This window comes from Heliangelus exortis, chromosome 28 (assembly GCF_036169615.1).
Source record: "Heliangelus exortis chromosome 28, bHelExo1.hap1, whole genome shotgun sequence".
NCBI lineage: Eukaryota > Metazoa > Chordata > Aves > Apodiformes > Trochilidae > Heliangelus > Heliangelus exortis.
The window spans coordinates 3,765,666-3,790,667 of record NC_092449.1 but is presented as its reverse complement, the minus strand read 5'-3'; the positions used below and the strand labels follow the sequence as shown (position 1 = coordinate 3,790,667).

Here is a 25,002-nt window from a genome sequence, read left to right as displayed (position 1 = left end):
TCCAGACTCTGAAGCAAGAGGGCAGAGCCAGGAGAGGAGGGGAGGGGGGGCTGGGTGGGGAAGGGGAAAAGGGGAGCTGAGAAGGAGCAAGGGGGGGGTTCCTACACCTCTGCCTGGTTCTGGAGGCCTGACCCAGGTTCTGGAGGCCTGACCCAAGGTTCTGAGAGGAGGAGGAGGTCAGGGGAATGCCAGGCAGGGACCTTGCAGCTTCTCTGCTCCCTTCAATCCACGATTCAAGGGATGAGCTGGGGGCTTCCCTGAGCTTCCCTCCTCTTCCCAGCTCCTCCTGCCTCTTTTAAACACTTAAAAATTCCCAGAAATTTCCAGAAACAATTCCCACCCCCCCCTCCCTGACCTTTCAAAGCCTCTCCTGGGGTGGTTTTCTCCTCTTCCTGCAGCCCTGAGCATCGTTTGAGGGGCACAGGACCCTCGGCAGGACACGGGGACGTTCGGTCCCCTCTGTGTCCCCTCCCCCGGGACCCCTCTGCCCTCCCCCTTCCCGGGGTGTTTCGGGCGCTTTAAGGGCTCTGCCTGGTGGTGGCAGCGGGGACAAAGTCCAGGGGTGGTGGCAGTGGCCGGGCTGGGGATGCAGCTCCCGGGGGTGCAGCTCCCGGGGGTTCTGGTCCCCTCCTTGCTGGCCATCCCCGTGGCCTTGGGCACCAACGCTGCGACCACCTTGGCAGAGTGAGTGTGGCTTTGGGGACAAAAAGTGGGGGGTCGGGGTGTCCCCCCCCGTCCCCTGGAGCTGCTGGGAGAGAGCATCAGACCCAGGAGAAGGCAGAGCCAGCACCACCGGGTCCCATCCGGATTTTGGGAGGGGGGAGCAGCGTCCAGGACAGGGTGTTGGGTCCCTCCTGGGCTGGGGGGGAGCAGCAGGATCCAACCCTAGGGATCAATTTGGGTGCTCCTGCCACTTTTCCTGGGTTTTAAACCCATGTCCCAAGTGACACAACGGGGCTGTGGGGGTCCCTGCACAGCACCCAATGTCACGGGGGGGTCCCCAACAGCCCCAATCCCGTGGGAATTAGGGTGCTCAGCACCTCCCTGAGCCACCCAGCATCCTCTCCAGCTCCTTGGCCCCCAGGACAGGGCTTCCAACTCTTGGGTGTCCCCTCCTGGGACATTGGGGACTCCTCCAAATCCTGCTCCCAAGGTGGCCAGTGCCCCCCCCTCCATGCTGGCCTTGTCACTGTCACCACCATCCTGCATGGTTGTGGGTTTCCTGCTGTGGTTTTCCTGTGGTTTTCCCCATCCCTCTGCTCAGTGTGTCCCCCATGTCCCCTGAGCAGGGCACCCCAAGGTGCTGGTGTAGGGTGGGGGTGTCTGGGGGTGTCTCTGTCACACTCATGGTGACATCTCAGGGTCACACTGTGCTGCTCCACCTCTGAACTTTGAATGAAATCATTTTGTTGGAAGTCATGAGTTAATTCCACAGGGGTGGGGACTCTGCAGTTATTTGATTGGTTTTGAGGTGGTTTTGTTGGGTTTTTGTTTTGGTTTTTTTCCCCCAAAATACTTGGTGGTTTGGGTGCAGGGAGGACAAGCTCAGCTGTGACCCCCATCCTGTCCCTGGGGTCCTGTGCTCCCCAGCCCCTCTCCCCCTTCCCATCCTTGTCCCTGGAAGAGCAATCCCACCTTCTGCAAAAGGCAAAAAAACCCCAAAAAATGAGCTCGGGGTTGTCCCACCCTCCTCTAAACCCCTCCTGAGTTCCCTGGGGCAGGGCCTCATCCTGCTGCTCCTCCTGCTTCAGTGGAGCCCTCTCCAAACTGATGGGACCAAAGGTGTTTGGGGACAGAGTGCTTCACCCCCTGGGTGTCCCTGGGGGTTTGAACCCCTCCCCGTGTCCTGCAGGAACCCACTGGTGCTGCTGCTCACAGGGGTGCTGCTGCTCCTCACCCTCATCTCCATCATCTTCATCACTGGAGGAAGCCACTGCCAGGACCCCCTTTTCTGCGGTGAGTCCCCCCCCCCCTCCTTCTCCTGCTATTTGGGGACTGATCCCAGGCCAGGGAGTGGGATTTTGGGATTTGGGGGGAGCCCTGAGCCCCTCTGGGAGCTGTGTCTGGGTGTCCCCCAGTGTTTGTGCTGCTCTCCTTCACCTCGGTGGTGGATTTGGTGATCTCCCTGGAGGAGGATGGCTTCATCTCTGGCTTTGTGGAGTTCTACATCAGAGAGGTACCCACCCAGGGCAAGCCCCACGCTGTGGGGGCTCTTTCTGGGGTGTGGGAAGGCGCCCTCCCCCCCATCCCAAACCATTCCAGGGTGAGCCCCACCTGCGCACGGCCCACGGGATCATGATCTGTTACTGGGATGGCATCGTCCACTACGGGCTCTACCTCACCATGATCGTGGCCATTGGGCAGAGGTGAAGGGGGATCCCGGTGGGACAGGGCTGGGAGCACCCCCAATTTTGTGGGGTGAGCCCGGGTGGGGTGTCTGATCCCAGCATTTCTGCAGAAAGAGCTACAGGAACCTGGGGCTCTTCTGGCTGGGCTCCCTGGTGATGAGCATCGCTGTCTTCCTCCTGGGGAATCTGATAGGTAAGGGGGGTGCAGAGGGGGGGTCGGCTCTGCCAGAGGCTGGAGAAGGGCTGGGGACATCCAGCCCCGTCCCTGAGCCGTGGGTTTGCTCCCAGCCCCTCGCTCCGTGGGCAGGGGGAGGAAGGCGCTGCCCCCCGGCCAAGCTGCGGGTCCGGCTCCGGGCTGCTGAGCCCTCTGCCCCTCCTCCTGCTCTCCTTCCTCAGGGAAATACAGCTCGGAGCTCAGCCCTGCCCTCCTGCTCAACCTGCCCTACATCCTCATCCCCCTCTGGGCCGGGGGGAGGCTTTTCCAGCAGCCCAAAACTCCGCCGAACCTCAGCCCTGAGAAGGTGACCCGGGGGGGGTTGGTGCCGGGAGGCTGCACCCTCATCCTACACCCACCCCACACCCCCAGACCGGACCAGGGGCTCGCAGAGCCAAACCCACACCCCCCCCACACACCTCCCCTCGGGGTTTTCCCTCTCCCAGGTTGCAGAGGAGCAAAGCAAACGCCTGTACCAGCGGCCACAGGACCTGGGGCTGGTCCTGCTCCTGCTCCTCACCATCGCCTTCACCTTTTTCAGGGGGATGGTGAGTCCCGGAGGGGATGGGGGATCCCGGGGTTGGGTGTATCCATCCCACACTCCCTTCTCCTCCACTCCCTGCATCTCCAGGTGGTTCTGGACTGTCCAGCTGACTCCTGCTTTGAGTACATCTACCAGCGGGAGCCTTACCTGCGCGACCCCGTCGCCTACCCCAAGGTGCAGGTGAGTGGGGCTGGGGTCCCTAACCCTATAAACCCCTGACCCTATAACCCTAACTCTCCCTAACCCTAACCCTTGTGTGTCCTCAGATGTTGATTTACCTGTTCTACATCCTCCCCTTCTTCTGCCTTGGAATCTACGGACTGGTGCTGCCCGGCTGCTCCTGGCTGCCCGACTGGAGCTTGGTGGTTGCCGGGGCCGTGGCTCAGGTGAGGAGGGGGCTGGGGGGGGGAGGAGGGGGAGATACAGCGGGGGGGACCCCCAGAGGCTGGGTTTGGGTACCAGCCAGCAGAAAGCAAGCAGGGCTGAGGCTGGGGGCGGGAGGGAAGGACGGAGCTGCCCCCCTGGCTGCATGTGGAGCAGGTCCCACCCCCCCTGCCCGATAATTACTTTGGCCCCGGTGGATCCGGAGGGAGCCGGGAATTCATTGGACAGAAATAGGCTGGAGCCACCCCCTGGGGCTGTAGCTGGGACACGCTGGGGGTGGTCTCTCACTACCGGACCCCCCCCTCCCCTCCCCAACACCTCCCCAGGCTCAGTTCTCCCATTTGGGATCCTCGCTGCACCCCCGCACCCCCTTCCCCTACCAGACCCCCGAAGATGTTTGGTGGAGCTTCCTCATCACCAACCTCCTCTACGCTCTGGGACCTCAGCTCCTGGCCTATCGCTGCCTGCACTGCCCTGCCTTCTTCCTGCCCTCCCCTCCTGCCACCCTCCTGCCCAGTAAGAAGCACCAGTGACACCTCCTGCCCACCCCGGGGGGGCTCCTGCCGTCCCCCACCCCCCCCGGAGCAGCCTCTGAGGGGACCCGGCTTGGCAGAGCTGTCCCCGGGGATGCTTTGGTCCCCCGGGGGATGCTTTGGTCCCCCCGGGGTGCTCTGTGGGGACACGGCTGTAGCCACAGCCCTCCCGGGGTTTGGGGGGGGGAGGGAAGGGGGGGTGTGGGAGACGGGGTCCCCTCCTGGCAGGTCCTGGGGGGCCATGAGGACTCCGTCCCACCCTGGTGCTCCCGGGATGATGCTGGAGAGGGGACCGTGCCAGGAAAACACTGTTTACAAAATAAAGGACTGAGGGTACAGCTCTGACCCCGTGTCCCTGCTCTGCTGTCCCCCCCCCCCTCCCCTGTCACCCTGCTGTCCCCCCCACCTCAGCCCGGTGGAGCCGGGAGGAGCTCTCGGACTTTTTTTGCCCCTTCCTCAGTTTTTCGCCCCCTCCTTTTTGACTTTTTTGCCCCCTCCTGCCCTTTGGGGTGTGCGGGGCGCCTGCTGCCTGCGCTGCCCTTACTGGGGGGGCATCGGGACTGCGGGGGAAGGGGGGGACCTTGAGTGGGTCGGGGATGAACACGGGTGGGTGTGCCCACGGGTGGGACGGGGGTGCTGGCAGTGCCTGGGGGCGGCCCCTGAGGGGCTAAGGGGGGGATTTCTCCCATAAAACTCCTCTTTCCCTGCGGGATCCACCCCGCAGCCCGGGTAGGGTGTACCGGTAGTACCGGCGGTACCGGGGCCCGGTGTCGGTCGGGCCGGTGACCTTGGCGAGCCGTCGGCCCTGCGCAGCTCCGGTAGCCGGGGCAGGGCCGGGCCGAACTCCCGGTGCCGCCCCCTGCGTGGAGCCGCAACCGGCACCGGGAGCACCGGTGGTACCGGCGGCACCGGAGCGCTCCTGCGGCCGGGCCACCCCCACCCCCCCCCTCCCTTCCCCCGCGGGCCGGTACCGGCGTCCGCCGAGACACGGTGAGTGCGGGGGGGATGCGGTGGCAGCGGCTCCGTTCCCTGCGGTGCGACCGCGGGGAACCGGGACGGGACCCCCGGTACCGACACCCCTGGCGGGGGCTGCTCCCAGCGGGGCGGGGGAGGCGGCTGCCGGGCCGGTTCCCCCCGCGCTGCGTTGCCGGTTCCCAGGCACCGGAGTCCCGCAGCCCCGGGGCTGCCGCCGCAGTGTCCCGCACTGCAACACCGCACCGGCCCCGGGGCCGCAGGCGGGGGGGAACCGGGAGGGAACCGGGTGGGAACCGGGCCGGAACCGGGCTGCCCAGCTCCCGAACGGCCCCCGGGACACGCGAGGGGGGCTGCCCCGCTCCTCCTTGCCCCAAACTGGGTACCGGGACCCCAAGAGGGGCAGCCCGGGTCCCTCTAACCCAGGAGCGGGCACCGGGACCCCCGGAGGGGCTGCCCCACTCTCCCTGCCCCAGGACCGGGCACCAGAACTCCGGAGGGGGCTGTTCTGCTCTCCCTAAGCCCAGGACCGGGCACCGGGACCCCCGCGGGACTGCCCCACAGCTAAGCCCTTCCCCATCCCCACGGGGGGGATTATTCCCACGGGAAGAGGGGCGCAGCCCCCCGAGCTGCCTGGGCTGGGATCTGGGGCACCCCCGAGAAGACAAAATTGGGGGTGGGGGGGAATGAGAGTCCCCGGGGGAGCCGGGGGATGGGTGGGGGGGTTCTGGCACGTGTTTTCCTCCCTTCTTTCCCTTGGGAATAGGGGACGTGGCATCTGGGGGAGGTTCCGGGGGGGGGGGGTCTCTGGTAGCCGCAGCCCCCTCCCACACCATCGCTTCAGTTTCCAGATGTGCCGGGGCTGCCATAAATAACTCAGGAGCGGCTGCCATGAAATATTCATCCCGGCTGTAACCGAGAGGGGGACCAGGAGTTCAGCACGGGCTGGGGATGGGGGGGGGGGGGATGTCCCTGAGGGGGGGGGGAGGCAATGAAACCCCTCCCTTTGGGGGGCCGGTGGGTGCTAAAGGGTTCTGCTCTCCCATCAGATGCGTCCCCAAAGCCCCTGGGCTGCTGGCCCGGCAGCTCTGCTGCTCCTGGCCGGTGTCCTGGCCACCAACACAGTGCCCAGGGGAAGGAAGAAGGTGGTGCATGTCATGGGTGAGTGGGGTCCTGGGGGGGGGGACAATTGTTTAGTATCAATTAAAGCACGATCGAGGCTCTGGGACACCCGTAGTGTCCCCTCCGCCTCGGCCAGGAGCTGCCCAGCTCTCCTTGGAGTCTGCCAAGTCCCCAAAAGGGGGAAATTCCCCTCAAAAGAAGGAGATCCCACTCCCCCCCCAAAAAAAAAGAATAGCAAATTCTCCTCCAGAAGAGGCACATTCCCCCAAAAAGAGGGGAAATGGTCACCAGAGGTGGTTCCTACCCCCTCACCTTGCCTTGTTCCACCACGAGAGGGGAGGGAAGGGCAGGTTTGGGGACAGGGACAGCCCTGAGCAGAGGGTGACAGGGGTGAAATTCCCCTCAAAAGAAGGAAATCCTCCTCCTCCCAAAAAAAGATAGCAAATTCCCCTCCGGAAGAGGGAAATTCCCTCCAAAATGAAGGCAAATTCCCCCCAAAAGAGGGGAAACGCCCACCAGAGGTGGTTCCTACCTCCCCCACCTTGCCTTGTCCCCACCACGAGAGGGGAGGGAAGGGCAGGTTTGGGGACAGGGAGCTTGGGGCCAGGGACTCCTCTGAGCATCCCGTCCCTTCAGAGGGTGACAGGGGGGAAATTCCCTTCAAAAGAAGGAAATCCTCTCCCCTCAAAAAAAAAAAAAAAAAAAACAAAAACCAAAAAAAAAAAAAAAAAAAAAACCAAGAAAGCAAATTCCTCCAAAATGAAGGCAAATTCCCCCAAAAGAGGGGAAACGCCCACCAGAGGTGGTTCCTACCTCCCCCCCCTTGCCTTGTCCCCACCACGAGAGGGGAGGGAAGGGCAGGTTTGGGGACAGGGAGCTTGGGGACAGGGACTCCTCTGAACACCCCGTCCCTTGCAGAGGGTGACAGGGGGGAAATTCCCCTCTAAAGAAGGAAATCCTCCCCATCCTAGATAGCAAATTCCCCTCTGGAAGAGGGAAATTACTCCAAAATGAAGGCAAATTTCCCCGAAAGAGGGGGACAACCAGAGGTGGTTCCTACCTCCCCCCCCTTGCCTTGTCCCCACCACGAGAGGGGAGGGAAGGGCAGGTTTGGGGACAGGGAGCTTGGGGCCAGGGAGCTTGGGGACGGGGAGTTTTGGGACAGGGACTCTCCTGAGCTGCCCATCCCTTGCAGAGGGTGACAGCGGGGCCGTGGTGGTGCAGACAGCCCCGGGGAAGGTGGTGACACACCGCGGTGGCACCATCATCCTGCCCTGTCGCTACCACTACGATGTCTCCGCCCACGACCCGGCCGAGATCCGCCTCAAATGGACCAAAGTGACAGAACCCATGGCTTTCGTGGACGTCTTCGTGGCCCTGGGCAAGGCTCGCCGGGCTTTCGGAACCTACCGGGGCCGGACAGCCCTGCAGGAGGATGGGTTTGGGGACGCCTCCCTCATCATCCGAAACGTCACCCTGCAAGACTACGGGCGCTACGAGTGCGAGGTCACCAACGAGCTGGAGGATGACACGGGAATGGTGAAGCTGGACCTGGAAGGTAACTCCAGCTGGGACAGGGAGGGAATGGGGACAACCTCTGGGGTCAAGCTGGAGCTGGAGGGTGGCTCCATGAGGGAGATGGAGGGATGGGGACAACTTCCATGGTCAAGCTGGAGCTGGAAGGTGGCTCCAACTGGGAGAGAGGAGGGAATGGGGACAACTTCCATGATAAAGCTGGAGCTGGAAGGTATCTCCAGTAGGGAGGTGGGAAGGATGGGGACAACTTCCATGGTCAAGCTGGAGCTGGAAGGTATCTCCAGCTGTGAGAGGGGAGGGAATGGGGACAACCTCTGGGGTCAAGCTGGAGCTGGAGGGTGGCTCCAGCAGGGACTGGAGGGTGGCTCCAGCAGGGAGAGGGGAGGGAATGGGGATGACCTCTGGGGTCAAGCTGGAGCTGGAAGGTATCTCCAGTAGGGAGGTGGGAAGGATGGGGACAACTTCCATGATAAAGCTGGAGCTGGAGGGTGGCTCCACGAGGGAGATGGAGGGATGGGGACAACTTCCATGGTCAAGGTGGAGCTGGAAGGTGGCTCAAACTGGGAGAGGGGGGGGATGAGGACAACCCCAGGGTGTCCCCATGTCCCCCATGGCTTGGCCAGGACACCCTCCCTGCTCTCTCCTGGCTGCTGCTTTAGGACCCGTTGTTTCCCGGCGTGTGCCGTGGTTTATTGCCTCCCTTATTGGCTTTTATTGTTGCTCCAGGTTTACAGCTGGCAGCCAATAAACACTGGAGATAAATAGTGCCACGGCCCCATAAAGCACTGGGGGGGACACTGGGATGTCAGGACACAGCAGCAGTGCTGAGCGTGGCTCCCAGCCTGCCGGGATGGGATGGGATGGGATGGGATGGGATGGGATGGGATGCTGCAACCAGGGACACTGGGAAGGGGGGAAAACCCTTTTTGGGGGGCTCAGGAGGCTCAGCTGTGACTGGGGCCTGGACCTGGGGCTTGGCTCCACCCCATGTGGCCCCAGGTCCTTGAGCAGCAGCCCATCCTTTTTCCCCACCCTTTTCCCCCACCCTTTTCCCCATTCTTTTCCCCATCTCTTCCCCATCCTTTCCCCATCCTTTTCCCTAGCCTTTTCCCTATCCTTTTCCCCATCTTTTCCCCATCTTTTCCCCATCTTTTCCCTATCCTTTTCCCCATCTTTTCCCCATCTTTTCCCCATCTTTTCCCCATCTTTTCCCCACCCTTTCCCCCATCCTTTTCCCCACCCTTTTCCCCATCTTTTCCCCATCCTTTTCCTCATCCTTTCCCCATCCCTTACCCATCCCAGTGCCACACAGGTTGCTGCAGCCACATATCCCCATCCCTGCCACCCCCCTCCTTCCTTTGCATCGTGTCCCCGCCTCTCCAAGGCCCAGTCTACTTCTGGACAGCAGTCTCAGGGGGTGTGTGTGTGTGCGGGGGGGACTTTGGGGTTCCTGGAGCCCCCCAGCTCCCTCAGCAGAGGTGATGGCAGAGCTCATCTGGCCTTTGCTCCGAGGCTCCCGGCACCCCCAGTTCCTCACCGCCCCCCTCATTCGTGGGGTGCAGCTGCAAAACGAGCTGGGGGGGACCCCAAACCCCCTCCTCTCCCTTCTCTGCCCCCCCAGGTGTGATTTTCCCCTACCACCCCCGCCTGGGACGCTACACCCTGAACTTCCACGAGGCTCAGCAGGCGTGCCTGGAGCAGGATGGGATCCTGGCTTCCCACGACCAGTTACACCAAGCCTGGCTGGAGGGGATGGACTGGTGCAACGCGGGCTGGCTGGAGGACGGTTCGGTCCAATATCCCATCTCCCGCCCCCGGGAGGAATGCGGCCGCAAGGACACCCCGGTGGGGGTCCGGAACTACGGTTACCGGCACAAAGAGAGCGAGCACTACGACGCCTTCTGCTTCACCTCCAACCTCAACGGTAACGCCGAGGGGAAACTGAGGCACGGAGCAAGGCGCTTGGGGGCTGGGCGGTACCGGGGGGGGGGGGTCCTGGGGTGGGTCAGAGCCCGACGTGGCTGCACGACCCTTCTGTAGCACCTCCAGAGGGGGTGATGGGTGCTGGAGACCCCCAGAAGGGTCCCCATCACCTCTATAGTGGGCGAGCCCCGTGTCCCCCCCTCCCCCGGGCAGGGGACGGAGGGAACCGCAGCAGCGAGCGGGCTGCGTGATGGATGCGGCCGGGGCCACGCAAGACAGATGAGGCACGGAGCAAGGCGCTTGCGGGCTGGGCGGTACCGGGGGGGGAGTTCCTGGGGTGGGTCAGAGCCCGACGTGGCTGCACGACCCTTCTGTAGCACCTCCAGAGAGGATGGGTCCCCCAGAAGGGTCCCCATCACCTCTAGGGGTGGGAGAGCCCCGTGTCCCCCCCTCCCGGGCAGGGGACGGAGGGAACCGCAGCAATGAGCGGGCTGCGTGATGGATGGGGCCGGGGCCACGCAAGACAGATGGGAGCCGGGAGGGCTCTGGGGGGGTGTAAATCCTTCCCGGGTGTCAGGGCAGCCCGGGGGGGCTCTGCCCGTGTTTATTTAGTGGTGGCAGGCGGGACAAATAGCGGCTGTAAGAGGCACAGGAGCCAGAGCCACCAGTGCGTCACCTCGGTCTGGTGGCTCCTCAGAGCACACCCCGCTCCGTGCCTCCTCCTGGCCCCCTCCCCTACCCCCCAAGAAAAAAAAAAGAAAAAAAAAAATATTGCGGGGGGAGGGGGGAACTGTAGGGGCTTGGAGTGCTCAGGTCCATCCCTGCCACATCCGTTTCCCCGTCCCTTTCCCATCCCTTTTCCTGTCCCATCCCTTCCCCACCCTTTTCCCCAGACTTTTCTCTATCCTTTTGCCCATCCCTTTCCCCATCTTTTTCCCCATCCCATTCCTCATACCTTTTTTATCCCACTTCCCATTCTTTCCCTATCCCTTTTCCCTTCCCTTTTTCCCTCCCTTTTTCCCTCCCTTTTTCCCTCCCTTTTCCCCTCCCTTTTCCCCTCCTTTCCCCCTCCTTTCCCCCTCCCTTTCCCCCTCCCTTTCCCCCTCCCTTTCCCCCTCCCTTTCCCCCTCCCTTTCCCCCTTCCTTTCCCCCTTCCTTTCCCCCTTCCTTTCCCCCTTCCTTTCCCCTCTCTTTTCCCCCTCTCTTTTTCCCTCCATTCCCCCTCCATTCCCCCTCCATTCCCCCTCTTTTTCCCCTCCTTTTCCCCTCCTTTTCCCCTCCTTTTCCCCTCCTTTTCCCCTCCTTTTCTCCTCCTTTTCCCTTCCCTTTCCCTTTCCTTTCCCTTCCCTTTTTCCTTTCCCCTTTCCCCCTCCTTCCCCCCTCCCTTTCCCCATCCCACCCCACTCAGCCCTCCACAACCCCACCTCCCCATCCCTCCCAACCTCTTCGCTCACCCCCCTCCCCTTTTCCCCCCCCTCCTCTTCTCTCCCCCAAGGCAAAGTCTACTTCTTGAAGACCTTCCGCAAACTCACCTACTCCGAGGCGGTTCAGGCTTGTAAGAACAACGGGGCCGCGGTGGCCAAGGTTGGGCAGCTCTACGCCGCCTGGAAGCTGCAGCTCCTGGATCGCTGCGAGGCGGGATGGTTGGAGGACGGGAGCATCCGCTACCCCATCGTCAATCCCCGCGCCCGCTGCGGGGGTCGCGAACCCGGGGTCCGCAACCTCGGCTTCCCCGACAAGAAGTACAAGCTTTTTGGGGTCTATTGTTACAAAAAAGCCGGGGAAGCCACCCCGGAGAAAGCGGGGGGGCATCCCAATCGGGTGTGAGGCTTCACCCTCTCCACCCCGAGAAGCCCCCGTCCTTCCCACCACCCCCCCCTATCCCGCCCCGACTTGGTTTGGGGACCCCCACCCTGGGGTCCCTCGGGGGGCTGCGGGCAGCCCCGCTGGTGGACTGGGGCCGTGCCCCAGGCTGCGGAAGCTTGGGGAAACTGAGGCAGCGGGAAGGGAAGGACTTCAGGAGCCCAGCCAGGAGCCTGCGCTCGGATCCGGGGCCGGCCCCGGCCCCCCCCCCTCTCCCCCCCAGCTCGCTGCGGATTTTTGCTTCTCAATCGGCATCAATGCATGTGCTAAAGGCCCGGGCAGAGCAAAGCTTCAGCCCCCCCCTCCATGTCCCCAGCCTCGTGCCCGGGGTCCCCAGCTCTGCGCTGTCTCCGGGACCATGCACTGAACACCCCCCTCTCGCCCCCCTCGGGGGATGCTGTGGGCAAGCAGCTTCGTGGCACTGCCAGGTCCCTGGGGGGGGGGGGGGTCTGACCTGCCCCCAGCTCCCTCACATCCCACCTTGGCACCGGGCAAGGACTGGGAGCACTGGGTTTGGCTTCGTGCAATTCGTGCGGCTGAGGAAAGGGGGTGAGGGGCACCCGCAGCCCCTCCAGCACCCCACGGGGGTCACTCCTGGAGCTGAGTGGCAGATGGTGGGTGCGGAGAGGTGCTGGTGGTCACTGTCCCCTGTGCCCCCCTCCCTCCCCCCCGGGCTGGGTACCAGCTCTGGGCTTTTTGCAGCCCTGGCACTCGGGAGCTGGAAGTAGATGAAATAAAAGCTTCGGCTGCTTCGGAGAGCTGAGCCCTGGCTGGCGGCTCCTTCACTGCTGTCACCTCCCAGCAGGGACAGCTCAGGTGCAAGGGGACCCCGGGCTGCCCTATCCCAAGGGCTGCTCCCCCCCAAAGCTCTGATATTCCCCCTGAATTCCAAGTCCCTGTGTCCCTGGTCCCTGGCGGATGCTGCAGCATCCCTCCTGCATCCCTGCTCCTGCATCCCCGCTGGATCCCTCAGGACCAGATCCAAGGGAGCAGCAGCAGCAGCAGAGCCACCTCGGGGCACCAAGAGCCACCCTGGTGACAGATGGGGACACGCCACGGGGGGCTTGGGGGGCTTTTTCCCCACCCGGTGCAGCTGAGGCCCTGGGTCACCTTGAGTGACTTTTAGTGCTGCTGCTGAAAATAAATTGCTGACACTCCCAGCCACCGGGAGGGGACAGTGGGGACCCCGGAGCCCCAGGTGGTGGCCATCAGACGCTGATGGATGGCACCCAGGGCTACCACAGATGGCTCTCAGCTCGATTCGTCAGCATCTCTGGGTGGTGGCCGGGAAAGCCACAGCCCCCGTGACACACTTTGGTGACACCACCGGTGTCATTTGTGAGCTCTCGGCTGCCACAAGGAGCCTGGGGAGAAGGATTAAGTTTGCTAGGAATTAATTTAGGGAAAAGGAGGCAGAGGGAGAGGACGGGGAGGCAGTGGCCTCATCCCCATCCCACAGCCCCCATTATCCCCCTCCCACAGCCCCCGGGCTCCTCCTCAGGACCCCTCTCCCAGGAAAACTCCAGCCCTTCCCCTTCATCTCTATTTTTCCTTCCTCCCCCAGTCCCTTCCCCCCTCTCCACTGGAATATTTTCCCCTGGCTCAAGCTCTTCCTTCTCGGGGAAGTTTCCTTGACCTCCAGCTGCACCCGAGGGGAGGGAAGAGCCACGAGGGGACCGTCCTCAAGGTCCCCGCACCCCCTTTGCCCCCCAGGAAAGGCTCAACTGTTAAAAAAATTTATTAAAATGTCCAGCAGTACAGAAAGGCAGAGTCAGAAACGGGGTGGGGAGGGGGAGGGGAGGCTTTTGGGGAAGGGGAGAGGGGCAGGGAGGGGGCTGGGGACACGGCAGTCACGTCGCAAACAGCAGAGGAAGCGCCGCACACACACACACCGACTCCAACGGGGACCCAACGACAACGGAAAGGGAAAATAAAATAAAAAAAAAACCCAAAAAACCCCCAGGCAGCCCCAGCAGCACCGTCCCCCCCCACCCCACGCAGGACCGGGGGAGCTGGGCTGGGAAAATAAATTGGGGATGGCTGCTAAAAAAAAACAAACCAACAAAAACCCCCAAACGGGAGCCACCCCAGAGGGGGAGGTGGGAGATGGAGGTCTGGGGGGGGTGAACCCCAACTCCTTTGGGGAGGGGGCCAAGGCCCAGCTGGGGAACAGCCTGGGGCCGTGGGGGGGGTCTCCCCGTGTTGGGGCTGGGGGGCTCGACCCCCGGGGGTGGGGGGCTGAGCGTGGGGCATGCAGGGAGGGCTGGGGACGCACACGCAGCCGCCCCCTCCGGATCCTATTCCCTAGGGGGGCATCCTAGGAGCTAAAGCCGAGGGGAGGGGGGGAAGGGGGTTATAAAAGAGGGGGGTGGGAGTGAGAGGGGGTAGGGAAATGTCACCATATCCCCTGGGGGACCCTTGTGCTTCCTGGTCCCCAGGCTCTAGAAGTAGTGGCCCTCCTCCATCCAGTCCAGCCGGAGGCGGTCGCGATGTTTTCGCCTCTCCTTGCGGGGTTTGTGGTGGTGGTTCTGGTGGTTCTGGTGGTGCTGGTGGTGGTGCTGGTGGTGCTGGTGGCTGTGACGGTGGCGGTGGTGCCGCCGGGCTCGGTGTGACCGCCTGGCTAAACGGGGAGGGGGGGGGGACGGGGACGGAGAGGGAGAGAGAGAAAAAAGCCGGGGATGGGGGGGTGAGGGGCTTCGAGCTCCTCCTTCCCCCCCGCCCCAAACTTTTTGGCTCCTCCCGGTCCCTCCTTACGTTTTGTGCAGAGGATTTTGGGGCGGTCCCATTTGCCGGTGCTGTGGCACTTGATGGTGGGGAGGTGGCGCTGGGTGAAGCCCTCCTGGCACTGGTAGCGCAGGATGGAATGGATCGGGTATTTTTCCTTCTTTTTCCCCACCGGGAAAGCGTTTGTCACCTCCGGCGGGGACCCGCACAGCACTGGGAGGGGGACACACAGACACACAGACACACAGACACCCCCCCCGTGTCACCGGGAGGGGACAAGGGGGACGCCCTGCCCATGCCACCAGGTGGGATGGGTGGCTCTAGGAGGGGCTCTCCTGGTAAGGAGGGGGGGGGGATGAGATGTTCCCCAGGATTCCCGTCCTTAATTAAAGGCCGGGAATCGTTAATTAGGGGGGGGGAGGGGGACACAGGGTCCGCCGGGTGGCACGGAGCAGCTGGAGGTCAAGGAAACTTCCCCGAGAAGGAAGGAGGGGGATAATGGGGGCTGTGGGATGGGGATGAAGATACTGGGAACGGTGGGATGGAGTTATGGGGGGCTGTGGGATGGGATAGTGGGGGCTGTGGGATGGAGATATGGGGGCTGTGGGATGGGGATAGTGGAGGCTGTGGGATAGGGATATGGGGGGATGTGGGATGGGGATACTGGGGGCTGTGGGATGGGGATAGTGGAGGCTGTGGGATGGGGATATGGGGGGCTGTGGGATGGGGATATGGGGGGCTGTGGGATGGGGATATGGGGGGGCTGTGGGATGGGGATACTGGGGGCTGTGGGATGGGGATATGGGGGGCTGTGGGATGGGGATATGGGGGGCTGTGGGATGGGGATATGGGGGGGCTGTGGGATGGGGATACTGGGGGCTGTGGGATGGGGATACTGGGGGCTGTGAGATGGGGATACTGGGGGCTGTGGGATGGGGATACTGGGGGCTGTGGGATGAGATAGTGGGGGCTGTGGGATGGGGATACTGGGGGCTGTGAGATGGGGATACTGGGGGCTGTGGGATGGGGATAGTGGAGGCTGTGGGATGGGGATAGTGGAGGCTGTGGGATGGAATACTGGGGGCTGTGGGATGGGGATACTGGGGGCTGTGGGATGGGGATACTGGGGGCTGTGGGATGGGGATAGTGGAGGCTGTGGGATGGGGATAGTGGGGGCTGTGGGATGGGGATAGTGGGGGCTGTGGGATGGGGATAGTGGAGGCTGTGGGATGGGGATAGTGGGGGCTGTGGGATGGGGATAGTGGAGGCTGTGGGATGGGGATAGTGGGGGCTGTGGGATGGGGATAGTGGGGGCTGTGGGATGGGGATGAAGATATTGGGAACAGTGGGATGAGGATAGTGGGAGCTGTGGGCTGGGGACACTGGGGTACCTGTGCCCTTCTTGCAGATGTAGGGCAGGTTGTAGTTGCAGGGCACGTCGTTCCATTTGCCAATCTTGTGGGACACCAGCACCACGCAGTCCTCACCACCGGCAAAGAAGTTGTCGGGTTGGTTCTCCCGCCAGTTCTCGTATTGCTGGGGGGGGTCGGGGAGACACGAGAGAGGGTGAGAACCCCCCCTCCCCTGATCCCTGCCCCCGAGACACCCTGCCCAGGCTCTCACCAAGCCGCTGTTGTCAGTCCACTGGAAATCCTGCTCCACGATCCTGTCGTTCAGCCCGATCCAGGTGTTCTCGTGCCCGAAGCCTGCAGAGACACGGGGGGGCTGGCACGGCGACGGACACCAACACCCGTGGGTGCCGTTAGGAGTTCAGGGAGGGGTTTTTTTTCCCTCCCCAGAGGAAGCAGCACCGTTGATGAAGCTGTGCTCCTCGGGGGAGTGGATGCTGGCCAAGTGGCCGGCCCGGCGGCGGCAGTCGCGTTCCGCGTCCTCCCAGGACCGGCGTCGGGAGAAGTAGCGGTAGCAGTGCCCCTGGAACTTGTGCCAGTTGTGGTCACAGCCCTCCGTGTCTGCGGGGACAAAGGGGACGATGGGGACAGCAAGAGGGAAAGGGTCCCCTGCTCCCCCCCTCCTTTGAGCAGCACCCCCGGGGAGGGACAGAGGAAGCGTCCCCCACGTTCTCAGAGCGAGGACGTCGGAAGTTCTGCCACAACCAAAAAAAACTTCTCGGTGAGGGAGCACTTGGCTGCCCAAAGAGGTGGTGGTGGAGTCTCCTTCTCCGGAGGCTTCCGACCCCCACCTGGATGTGTTCCTGGGTGGCCTGCTCCAGGAGGTCCTGCTCTGGCGGGGGGGGGGGACTGGGTGATCTCTAGAGGTCCCTTCCAACCCCTTGGGTTCTCGGATGCTGGGGTGGAGAAGAAGAAGTCCCGCTTCCCCTTCCCCCCCAGGGAGGGGACAGTGTCCCCACGGGGGGCTCGGCCACCTCGTGGTGGGGTCACTCTGCTCCTCACCTTTCTCGCAGCGGCTGCCCCCGTAGCTGGGCAGGCAGAGGCAGATGAAGGAGTTGACTTCATCGATGCAGGTGCCCCCGTTCTGGCAGGGGCTGGACAGGCAGTCGTCGATGTCTGCGGGGACACACGGGGAGCTGCAGGTGTAGGGACACCCCCACCCACCACCCACCAGCTCCTCGCCAGCACCCAGCACCCAGAATGGGGGGGGTGAGCAGGATTTAGCCTCATCTCCTTTTCCCAGCATCCTGTCCTCGCACAGATGGGTCCTGCCCCAGCATCACCACCCCCTGGCCCACCATGCTCAGACCCTTCCCCACCATGCTCAGACCCTTCCCCACCATGTTCAGATCCCATCCCACCATGGCTGGATCTCATCCCATAATGCTCAGATCCCATCTCACCATGCTCAAAACTTCCCCACTAAGGCTGGATCCCATCCCACCATGGTCAGACCCTTCCCCACCATGGTTGGATCCCACCCCCCCATGCTCGGATCCCATCCCACCATGGTCAGACCTTCCCCACCATGGTTGGATCCCATCCCACCATGCTCAGACCCTTCCCCACCATGGTTGGATCCCATCCCACCATGCTCAGACCCTTTCCCACCATATCTGGATCCCATCCCACCATGCTCAGACCCTGTCCCACCGTGCTCAGATCCCATCCCACCATGCTCAGATCCCATCCCACCATTCTCAGACCCTTCCCCACCATGCTCAGATCCATGCTGGATCCCCACTATGGATCCCCAGAGCCCCACCATGACTGGATCCCATCCCACTATGGTCAGATCCCATCCCACCATGCTCAGACCTTCCCCACCATGCTCAGCCCCTGTCCCAACATGGTCAGCTCCCCCCCCCCCCATTCTCAGCCCTTGTCCCCCCATGTTTGGATCCCACCCCCCCCACCCCCCCCCGTGTCCTGCCCCCTCACCAATCTCGCAGTTCTCCCCGGTGAATCCTGGGGTGCAGCTGCACCCACAGACGGTGCCATTGGCCCTGCAGGTCCCACCGTGCAGGCAGGGGTTGTTCTGGCAGGGGTCAGCAGGAGCTGCAGGGTGGGTGGGAGTGGGTGCCCTGAGCTGGGGGGGACACCCACCCCATCCCACCCCTTCCCACGGGGCCCTTTCCCCCCAGCTGGGGCTCTACACTTGTGTGGTGGTCACCGGGCTGCCCGTGTCACCTCCTGTGTCCCCTGCCACCTCCCCACAGTCACAACTTCCAGCTTCCAAGTCTGGAAGAAGCTGAAGCTCCCACTGAACTGCAAAACCCAGGATCTGCTCCTGACCCTTCACAGTCCCTGGAAACTCCCCGGTGGGTAAAAGGAAAGACATCCCCCCCCTCAAAAAAAAAAAAAAAAAAACCCAAACCAAAAAAAAAACAAAACACCAAAAACCAAAAAACCCTACACTGTGCTAGCTTGAGGGGGAGGGAAGGGGGGGTCAACCTTGATGTCCTGCTGCCCCCCAGCCCCTTTTCCCCTGGCTGTCCCCCTCCCCGTGCTCACCGTGCCCGCTGGCATTGCCAAGGTCCCTCCAAGCCACCAGCTCCTCGGGCTCCTCCCCGCTCCCACTGTCAGCATCCAGCACCGGGGACCCCCCCGGGCCCCCCATCTCCAGCACCCCGGAGGGCTCCAAGAGTGGCCCCGTGCTCGGGGGCTCCGGTGCCTCCCACATCCCTGGGTGGGGGGTGGTGGGGGACAACGGGGGGGGGCTGGGGGGCACGGGGGGCTCATCCCTCCTCACCCCCCCGGTGACACCGTCCTGGCTGGGGGGGGTTGGGGCATCCTGGGGGCTGGGGGCTGCTGGGGGGCCAGGGGGGGGCTGGGGAGAGGATGGGGGGGGTAGGAGGAAATGCTCAGCTCCCCCCAGCTCGGCTGCAGGGTGGTCGGGGGGTCCTGGGGCCACCGAGATGAAACCCGTGGACCCCTCCTCAGCTGCTGGCTCCAGGGCATCCGCCTCCACCGGCCACTGGGTGATGGCCCAGGGGGACATCTTGGTGGCCGAGGGGGGAGAGGAAGGTGAGGGGACATCCTGTGCTGGGGGGGACACAGCTGCCTCACTGCTCAGCTCAGCTGAGCCCTTCCCAGCATCCCAAGGCTCAGCCGGCTCATAGGGGGCTGTGGGGCTCAGCCCCCCCTGGGGCTGGGGAGCAGCCCCCTCGGTGGCTCTGGGGGTGACAGGGTGTCCCAGGGAGGGGGTGGCTGGGTGGAAAAACGTCACTGCTTTCCTCTGCCTCTCCAAAGAGCCATCGCTGGGGGTCCCGCTGCCGTCCCCGGTGTCACCACGAGGCCGTGGGGACATCTCGGGGCCCTCGGCCACCAGCGGGGCTGGGGGCAGCGGGGGCCGTGGTGGGATGGACCCCCCCCCATCCTCCTGGGAGAGGCTCTCCCCGGAGAAGGCCTCAGTGGCATCCGTGGGGGAGCGGGGAAAGTCCCCACGGGCGCTGGGGACACGGGGCTGAGCCCCCCCCGTGGTGACATCCTGGTGGCCGAGAGCCCCGTGGGGAACCCTGGAGGTAGGGAGGGAGGGGGTGGGCGCAGGGGGTGTCCGTGTGGGACCCCCGGGGTTGCGGGGGGCCGTGCGGGGGCTCCATCGGGGTGAATCCTTCTGGGCTGATGCCCGGGGCTGGGGGGACACCGGCGTGGTGGCTGCTGCCATCAGCTCTGCAAGAGATGCCACCACAGCCATGGGGTCCCCAGGATGGTGCAGTCCCCTTCCCCACGACCACCCCCCCCCCAAAAAAAAAACCCCACCCTTTTGGGGTGTCACTTACCAGGGCTGATCTCCTCCTCCACCTCGTTGGAGGCTGAGTGGGTACCCACTCGCTGGAGGCTCTGGGTGCTGCCACGGGGGATGCTCCACGTTTCCACCACGTTGGCCACAGCCCCCTGCACCTCCAAGGCCAGGATGGGGGTGTGGGTGACAGTCCCCACCGGGTCTTCATCCAGCTTGGGGGCTCTGGTCACCGCGGGGGGGTCCTGGTTCTGCCGATGCAGCTGGAAGTAGCGCCCGTTCAGCCCGGCGTGGCTGCTTCTCCTCGGGGGGCCGGGGGTCTCTGCTGCCCCGCTGGGGACTGTCCCCAAGGGAGGTGGTGAGCTGGTGACATCTCCCCGTGTTGGGCTTTGGGACCTTGGCAGGAGGGGATCCTGGGGGCCGGGGACTTCTTGGAGCAGTGGTTCTGGACTGGTGCTGGTTGGATCCTGCCAAGAGCTCAGCAGTGCCTGGTCCAGCAGGTTGAGAGCTTCATCCTCCCGGGGCCAGGCTGGCCAGGGGACCGTGGTGGGTGGTGGGGACATGTCACCACCCAGCCCAGGACCTGCCGGTGCCCCTGAGGGTGCGGACCCGGGGAGGTCCCCACGTTGTCCCGCCGGGCTGCCGCCTTCCACCTGCAACTGCTCATCCTCCTCCTCGCCCATCCCCAGGGGCCTGGGGGTGTCCCTGGTGTCCCCCGAGGTCCCCAGCTCCTCGCTGTGCTCCACCAGCACATTGGCACTGCTCGGTGGGTCAGTCACGGGTGGCACCTCCAGCTCCCTCTGCCCCGTGGCTTCTGCTGCGGGGACACCACGAGCTGCTGAGACCACGACCAAGGGACATCGGGGGCACAAATGGGCACCCACATCCCCCCCACCCCCCTTGGAGCTCAGCACCCGCCATGGGGTGAGGCAGAAAAGCGTTTGGGATGCGTTTGGGTTGGAAAAGTTCTTTAAAGATCTTTTTAGGTCCAACCCTGAACCTCACGCCCCCGAGCAAGGAGCTGAACCAGGCAGCCCGGGCTCCCTCCCAGCGCTCCTCATTTATCTCATTAATTCCCTAATTAAATATTCATCAGCGGCACTTTTTCCCACCGGTTCCCCAGGGAAGAAGGAGCAGGGCTGGCCAGGAGGTGACAAAGGGCTCAGTCCCCGTTACCTTTGTAGCAGTAGGCATCAAATCTGGAGGTCGCCGGGGGGAAACCCGTGCGGTTGGGGAATTGGTAGAGGGTCCGGACCCCGGGGGTGTCCCCCCCACATTTCAGACGGGGGATCCTGATGGGGTAGCGGACGCTGCCATCGGCCAACCAGCCGGGGTCACACTGGTCCAGCCCTTCACTCCAAGCCAGGTAAAGTTGCCCCGTGGTGGCCAAGGAAGCCCCCCGGCTCCGGCAGTGCCTCCGGGCCTCCTGCCAGCTGAAGCGTCCCGGAGCCGTGGCGTAAAACACGGTCCCTGCCGGAGAGCAGAACCCGTTGGAGAGGGCAAGGTGGGAAAGTGGGAGAGTCCTGGGGGCTCGGAGACAAGGGGTGGGCTTTGGGTGTCTCCAAGGTTTGGGTGCTCGGCACCAGAGCCCGAGGGGACACCGGGAGCTGCGCCCACCCCCCAAGCAGGGAGGAGATGAGAGAACCGTGGAGTCATCGAATCGGTTGGGTTGGAAAAGAGCTCCGAGGTCATCCTGTCCAACCCTTCCCCCATCCCCACATCTCCAGGGCCTGGAAACCCCTCCAGGGATGAGGACTCCACCCCTGCCAGGCCCTGACAACCCTTTCCAGGGGGAAATCGTTCCCCAGCTCCAACCTAAACCTCCCCTGGCACAACTCGAGGCCAAAAGTTCTTCTTGTCCCATCCCTTATTCCTGGGGAGCAGAGCCCGACCCCCCCCTGGCTCCAACCTCCTCTCAGGGGGTTGCAGAGAGCCACAAGCTCTCCCCTCAACCTCCTTTTCCCAACCCCCCCAGCTGCTCCTCCAAAGTTCTGCAGATTTTTCTCCTCTCCCTCCCCATCCCCATCCCCACCTCCCTTCCCCCTTCTCTGCCCAGGGGCCCCAAACCGACCCCAGGATTCGAGCTGCAGCCTCACCAGCTCCCAGCACACGGGGGATCCCTGGTGACAACGACTCTCCCGGCCACCACCACCCCCGGGATGTCCCCTGTCACCCCCCCAGCCCCTCTTGCCTCGGAGCTCCGGGGCGTAGCAGTAAACATCGTATTCTTCCCCGGGCTCCCTCCGGCCGTAGCTGCGGATACCGGGGAGGCTGTTGCGGTCTCCGTAACACCCGGGGCGGGACAGGGTGATGGGATACCTGCCGGGGAGAGGCACGGAGGGTGCTCAGCACCCATCGGCGAGGGCTGCCGGGCCCAGCACCCCGTGGTGCCGCACGTTTGTCGCGGGCTCACCGGACGGTGCGGTCGCCCAGCCAGCCCGCGTCGCAGTTGTCGTAGCCGTCCTCGAAAGCGACCTGGAGGTGCTGGGGGGAGGCGATAAGGGCTGAGTTGTCCCGACAGGCGCGACGGGCGGCCGAGAAGCTCAGGGCGTAGCGCTGCCCCCCCGGGCGGTAATGGAAGACGACGCCTGGAAAAGAAAGGGGTGGCACGGGGTGGAACGGGGTGCGGGGCTCGCAAGGGGTGCGGGGGATGTAGGGGGTGCAGGGCTTGGGCGTAGTGCACGGGATCTTCAGGTTGCACAAGGTTCATAGTGGAGGGCACAAGGTGCGCGGCTCACATGGGGTGCACGAAATACCTGGGGTGCACGAAAAACATGGGGTGCACGAAACACGGGGTGCACGAAGCACCTGGGGTGCAAGAAACACGTGGGGTGCATGGCTCGCACGGGGTGCACGAAACACCTGGGGTGCACGAAACACCCGGGGTGCACGAAACACATGGGGTGCACGAAACACCCGGGGTGCACGGCTGGCACGAGGCTCAGGGCTTGCAGAGGGTGCAAACCTCGCACCCGGGATCAGCTTTTGCACAGCTCCTTGCTTGCACGGGGCTCACCAGCACCCCCACCACCCCCGCCCACGGTCCTGGTGATGTCCCTAGGGTCCCTCCCGTGCTGTCGGGGTGCCCTGCTCACCCGTCACCTCCAGTGGCACCAGGTCCTGCTCATCCTCGATGCCGGCCACCACCTGGCAGCGGTAGAGCCCCGCATCGCTGGCGCGGGCTGCGTGCAGGAGCAGGGTGGCATTGGAGCGGTCGCGGGGGTAGCCCGGGAGGGCCACCCGCCCCTCGTAGGCTTTGACCACCTTCACCGCCTTATCCTTGGCCACCAGGATGGGGACATCCTCCCGCTGGCCGCCGGCCGAGCGCACTTTGCTCCATTTGAGGCGAGGAGGGTCGGGGGGGTCGTTGGGCCCCAGCGAGGCTGAAGGACGGAGGAGGAAGAGGCAGGGGAGGGCCACCGGCTCCCCCAGCCCCACGCGAATCGTTTGGGTCTCCAGCCTGTGGATGTGGATCACCTTCCCATCCTCCTGGGAGCCTGCGGGGAACAAGAGCCCGGAGACCACGGGGATGGGCGGAGGGAGCTCCTGCACGGGTCTTGTTAGAGGAGAGGGGGGGGAGATGGGGGCATCGCAGGGGTGTGGGGGGTCCCTGAACCCCCCCTCTAAGGAGGAGGATGGAGGGGGTTGATGTGCAGCCCCCCTGCCTGCCAGCTGGAGAGCGACCGTGCTGGTTAAACCCCCCCCTGGGGGCCGAACCCCCCGATCCCTGTGACCCCCCCAAGGCTGCAGCCGCTGCTCCATACCCAACCGCTCCCATGGGAATCTCGATATTCCCCCTCCCTGCCCTCAGAGCCCTCCAAGCCCAGCCCCACGCTGGGATAAAACCTGCCAGCCACCACCTCCTCCTCCTCCTCTTCCCGCCCTAATCCTGCCCCAGCTGCAAATCCCACAGGTCTCAGAAGCCCCCACGGAGCTTCAGTGGGGCTGGGGGGATGATAATCCCCCTCCCTCCCCCGTATCCAGCACCTCCCCCCTCTATTACACCCCAAAACCCTTCCTCTCTCACCCTGGAGGGCATCAGGGTGGGGGGATCCCAATAACCCCCCCACCCCCCATGCAGCAGGATGCAGGAATCATCCAGGAATGGGTGGGAGCGGGGGGACAGGAGCTTAAATCCCCAGGGGAGGGGGCTCAGCAGAGGGAAACCAACGGGATTAAGGGTTTAAGGGTTTGCGTGCGGGATCCCAGCCCGGAGGGGAGGGGTGGGGGATCCACGGGTGCCTGGGGGGCTTCTCCCTCCCTAATCCCCCGCAGCCCCGGGCAGGGGGGACGCAGCCCCAACCCCGCCTTGGTTATTACTCCCCCTCGAGTATTTCTTCTGCCCGAGGCAGCTGATTATTTGCTCGGTGGTTAATTAGCCCCGGCAGCACTTACCCAGGGCGGCGATGGGGAGGAGGGTGAGCCCGAGCAGGAGCCAGCAGCTGGCATCCCCCATCACATGGACCATCCTTGACCTGCAAGGACAGCGGGGTTGAGGGGGGGTGCAGGAGGGCACCTCTCGCCCCCTCCCTCCTTGCTGGGGACATAAAACACCGGGGGACCACGCTGGCACCAACCCCCCGGGGAGGGCAGGATTGGCCCCACTTAAACCACCAGAGTTTGATTTACCCCGTGTTGTGGGGTGGGGATGGGGGACGGGGTCCCACTGAGCCCCTCAAGCAGCACCCAAGCGATTTGTCACCCAAAATAATCACCCGGTTCCCACCACAACCCTGACCCCCCCCCTGCTTTTTGGGGACCCCAGAAGCCCCTTCCTCTTTCCCAGCTGCCCAGGGCTGAGCCTTCACCTCACAACCCACAGGTTTTCCCACCCCTGATGCTCCATTTTCCAGCCCTTGATTCCCCTTCTCGTCCCTTTTGCTTTTGTGGGACGAAAATAGAAAAAGAAAAGAAACGACAAGGGGAAAAAAATAAAATAAAATAGAGACCCCCCGCGTTCAGCGCTGGCAAAGGGCTTTTCGGGGGTGCAAAACTGGGTTTTATTTTATCTCTTGTAAAGAAGAAAGGGTTTGCAGCCCCTTCCCTCCTGCAGCAGCTCCGTGGGGTTTTTTGCCTCCAAGCTCAGCTGCTGAGAAGACATTGAGGTGACCTGACCCCAGCTCTGGAGGGACATTCCCGGCGTCTGGAGCGACATTCCCGGTGTCTGGAGCCGGGACCAGGCTGAGGTTCATTGCCCCTTCATCCCCCGGGAGATGAACAACCCCAGGGCTACCCAAACCCCCACCCAAACACGGCAAAAACTCCTTTTTTTTTTTTTTTTTTTTTTTTTTCCCTGCTCTGAGATGCTCCGGGAAGGAAATCCACCCGGCAGAACCAATTTTCTCCCCATGGAAGTTGTGCTGATGGGGGAAATAAATTGCTTGGCAGGGTCTGGCTCGGGAGGTTCCAGCTCCTCCCCATTCAAATGCTAATTTTGACTTTCTGGGGGGTCAGGAGCTCTCCCAGCACAAACCAGCAGCACCAGGGGGTGGGATGGGGTGGCCCTTGCCCACTCTCCCAGCCACGAGGGTGGGTGCAGGATGGGTGCCCTGAGCTGTGCTGCCATCCCAGAGCTTCAAATCGCCCCAAATCCTTTTTTTTTAATTTTTTTTTTGCCTGTGTGCGAAGAATTCCTTTTCACATCCTTCCTGCAGCTTCCAGGCAACTTTTTTTTCCTCCCTACCAAAA

At 63.5% G+C, this 25,002-nt stretch overlaps 2 protein-coding genes across 8 annotated transcripts; one reads left to right on the top strand and one right to left on the bottom strand.

The window, feature by feature from the left end:
* Positions 1 to 532: 532 nt before the first annotated feature.
* On the top strand, positions 533 to 12,202 carry LOC139788140 (hyaluronan and proteoglycan link protein 4-like). 7 transcript variants are annotated; one of them, XM_071727765.1, is made up of 13 exons: positions 533 to 684; positions 1,853 to 1,956; positions 2,079 to 2,176; positions 2,263 to 2,366; positions 2,459 to 2,541; positions 2,745 to 2,869; positions 3,009 to 3,110; positions 3,194 to 3,286; positions 3,373 to 3,492; positions 6,045 to 6,156; positions 7,313 to 7,675; positions 9,275 to 9,577; positions 11,072 to 12,202. In XM_071727765.1, exons 1-13 carry the CDS (start codon positions 587 to 589, stop codon positions 11,401 to 11,403), a joined length of 2,037 nt encoding a protein of 678 aa, XP_071583866.1. In that variant the 5' UTR covers positions 533 to 586; the 3' UTR covers positions 11,404 to 12,202. The 7 variants fall into 7 exon arrangements, with proteins under 7 accessions (XP_071583866.1, XP_071583867.1, XP_071583869.1 ...); XM_071727766.1 differs by lacking the exon at positions 3,009 to 3,110; XM_071727767.1 differs by lacking the exons at positions 533 to 684; positions 2,263 to 2,366.
* A 959-nt stretch (positions 12,203 to 13,161) lies between these two features.
* On the bottom strand, positions 13,162 to 23,786 carry NCAN (neurocan). The gene is made up of 14 exons (XM_071727808.1): positions 23,710 to 23,786; positions 22,410 to 22,811; positions 21,728 to 21,902; positions 21,506 to 21,633; positions 20,491 to 20,784; positions 19,355 to 20,131; positions 18,087 to 19,244; positions 17,514 to 17,630; positions 16,575 to 16,688; positions 15,975 to 16,133; positions 15,787 to 15,869; positions 15,555 to 15,699; positions 14,194 to 14,376; positions 13,162 to 14,059 (listed from the first exon to the last, which is right to left on the bottom strand). The coding sequence occupies exons 1-14, from the start codon at positions 23,780 to 23,782 to the stop codon at positions 13,881 to 13,883; spliced, it is 3,987 nt and encodes a 1,328-aa protein (XP_071583909.1). The 5' UTR covers positions 23,783 to 23,786; the 3' UTR covers positions 13,162 to 13,880.
* Positions 23,787 to 25,002: the final 1,216 nt, after the last annotated feature.

Bases quoted from the DNA above. Each gene is read 5' to 3' on its own strand.
- LOC139788140 (XM_071727765.1), top strand. From the start codon at position 587: ATGCAGCTCCCGGGGGTGCAGCTCCCGGGGGTTCTGGTCCCCTCCTTG. The intron at 2,870-3,008 runs GTGACCCGGGGG...TCCCTCTCCCAG, and splicing joins CGAACCTCAGCCCTGAGAAG to GTTGCAGAGGAGCAAAGCAA. The intron at 3,111-3,193 runs GTGAGTCCCGGA...CTGCATCTCCAG, and splicing joins TCACCTTTTTCAGGGGGATG to GTGGTTCTGGACTGTCCAGC.
- NCAN (XM_071727808.1), bottom strand. From the start codon at position 23,782: ATGGTCCATGTGATGGGGGATGCCAGCTGCTGGCTCCTGCTCGGGCTC. The intron at 19,245-19,354 runs GTAAGTGACACC...CATCTCTTGCAG, and splicing joins GGAGGAGGAGATCAGCCCTG to AGCTGATGGCAGCAGCCACC. The intron at 15,700-15,786 runs GTGAGAGCCTGG...GACCCCCCCCAG, and splicing joins GGACTGACAACAGCGGCTTG to CAATACGAGAACTGGCGGGA.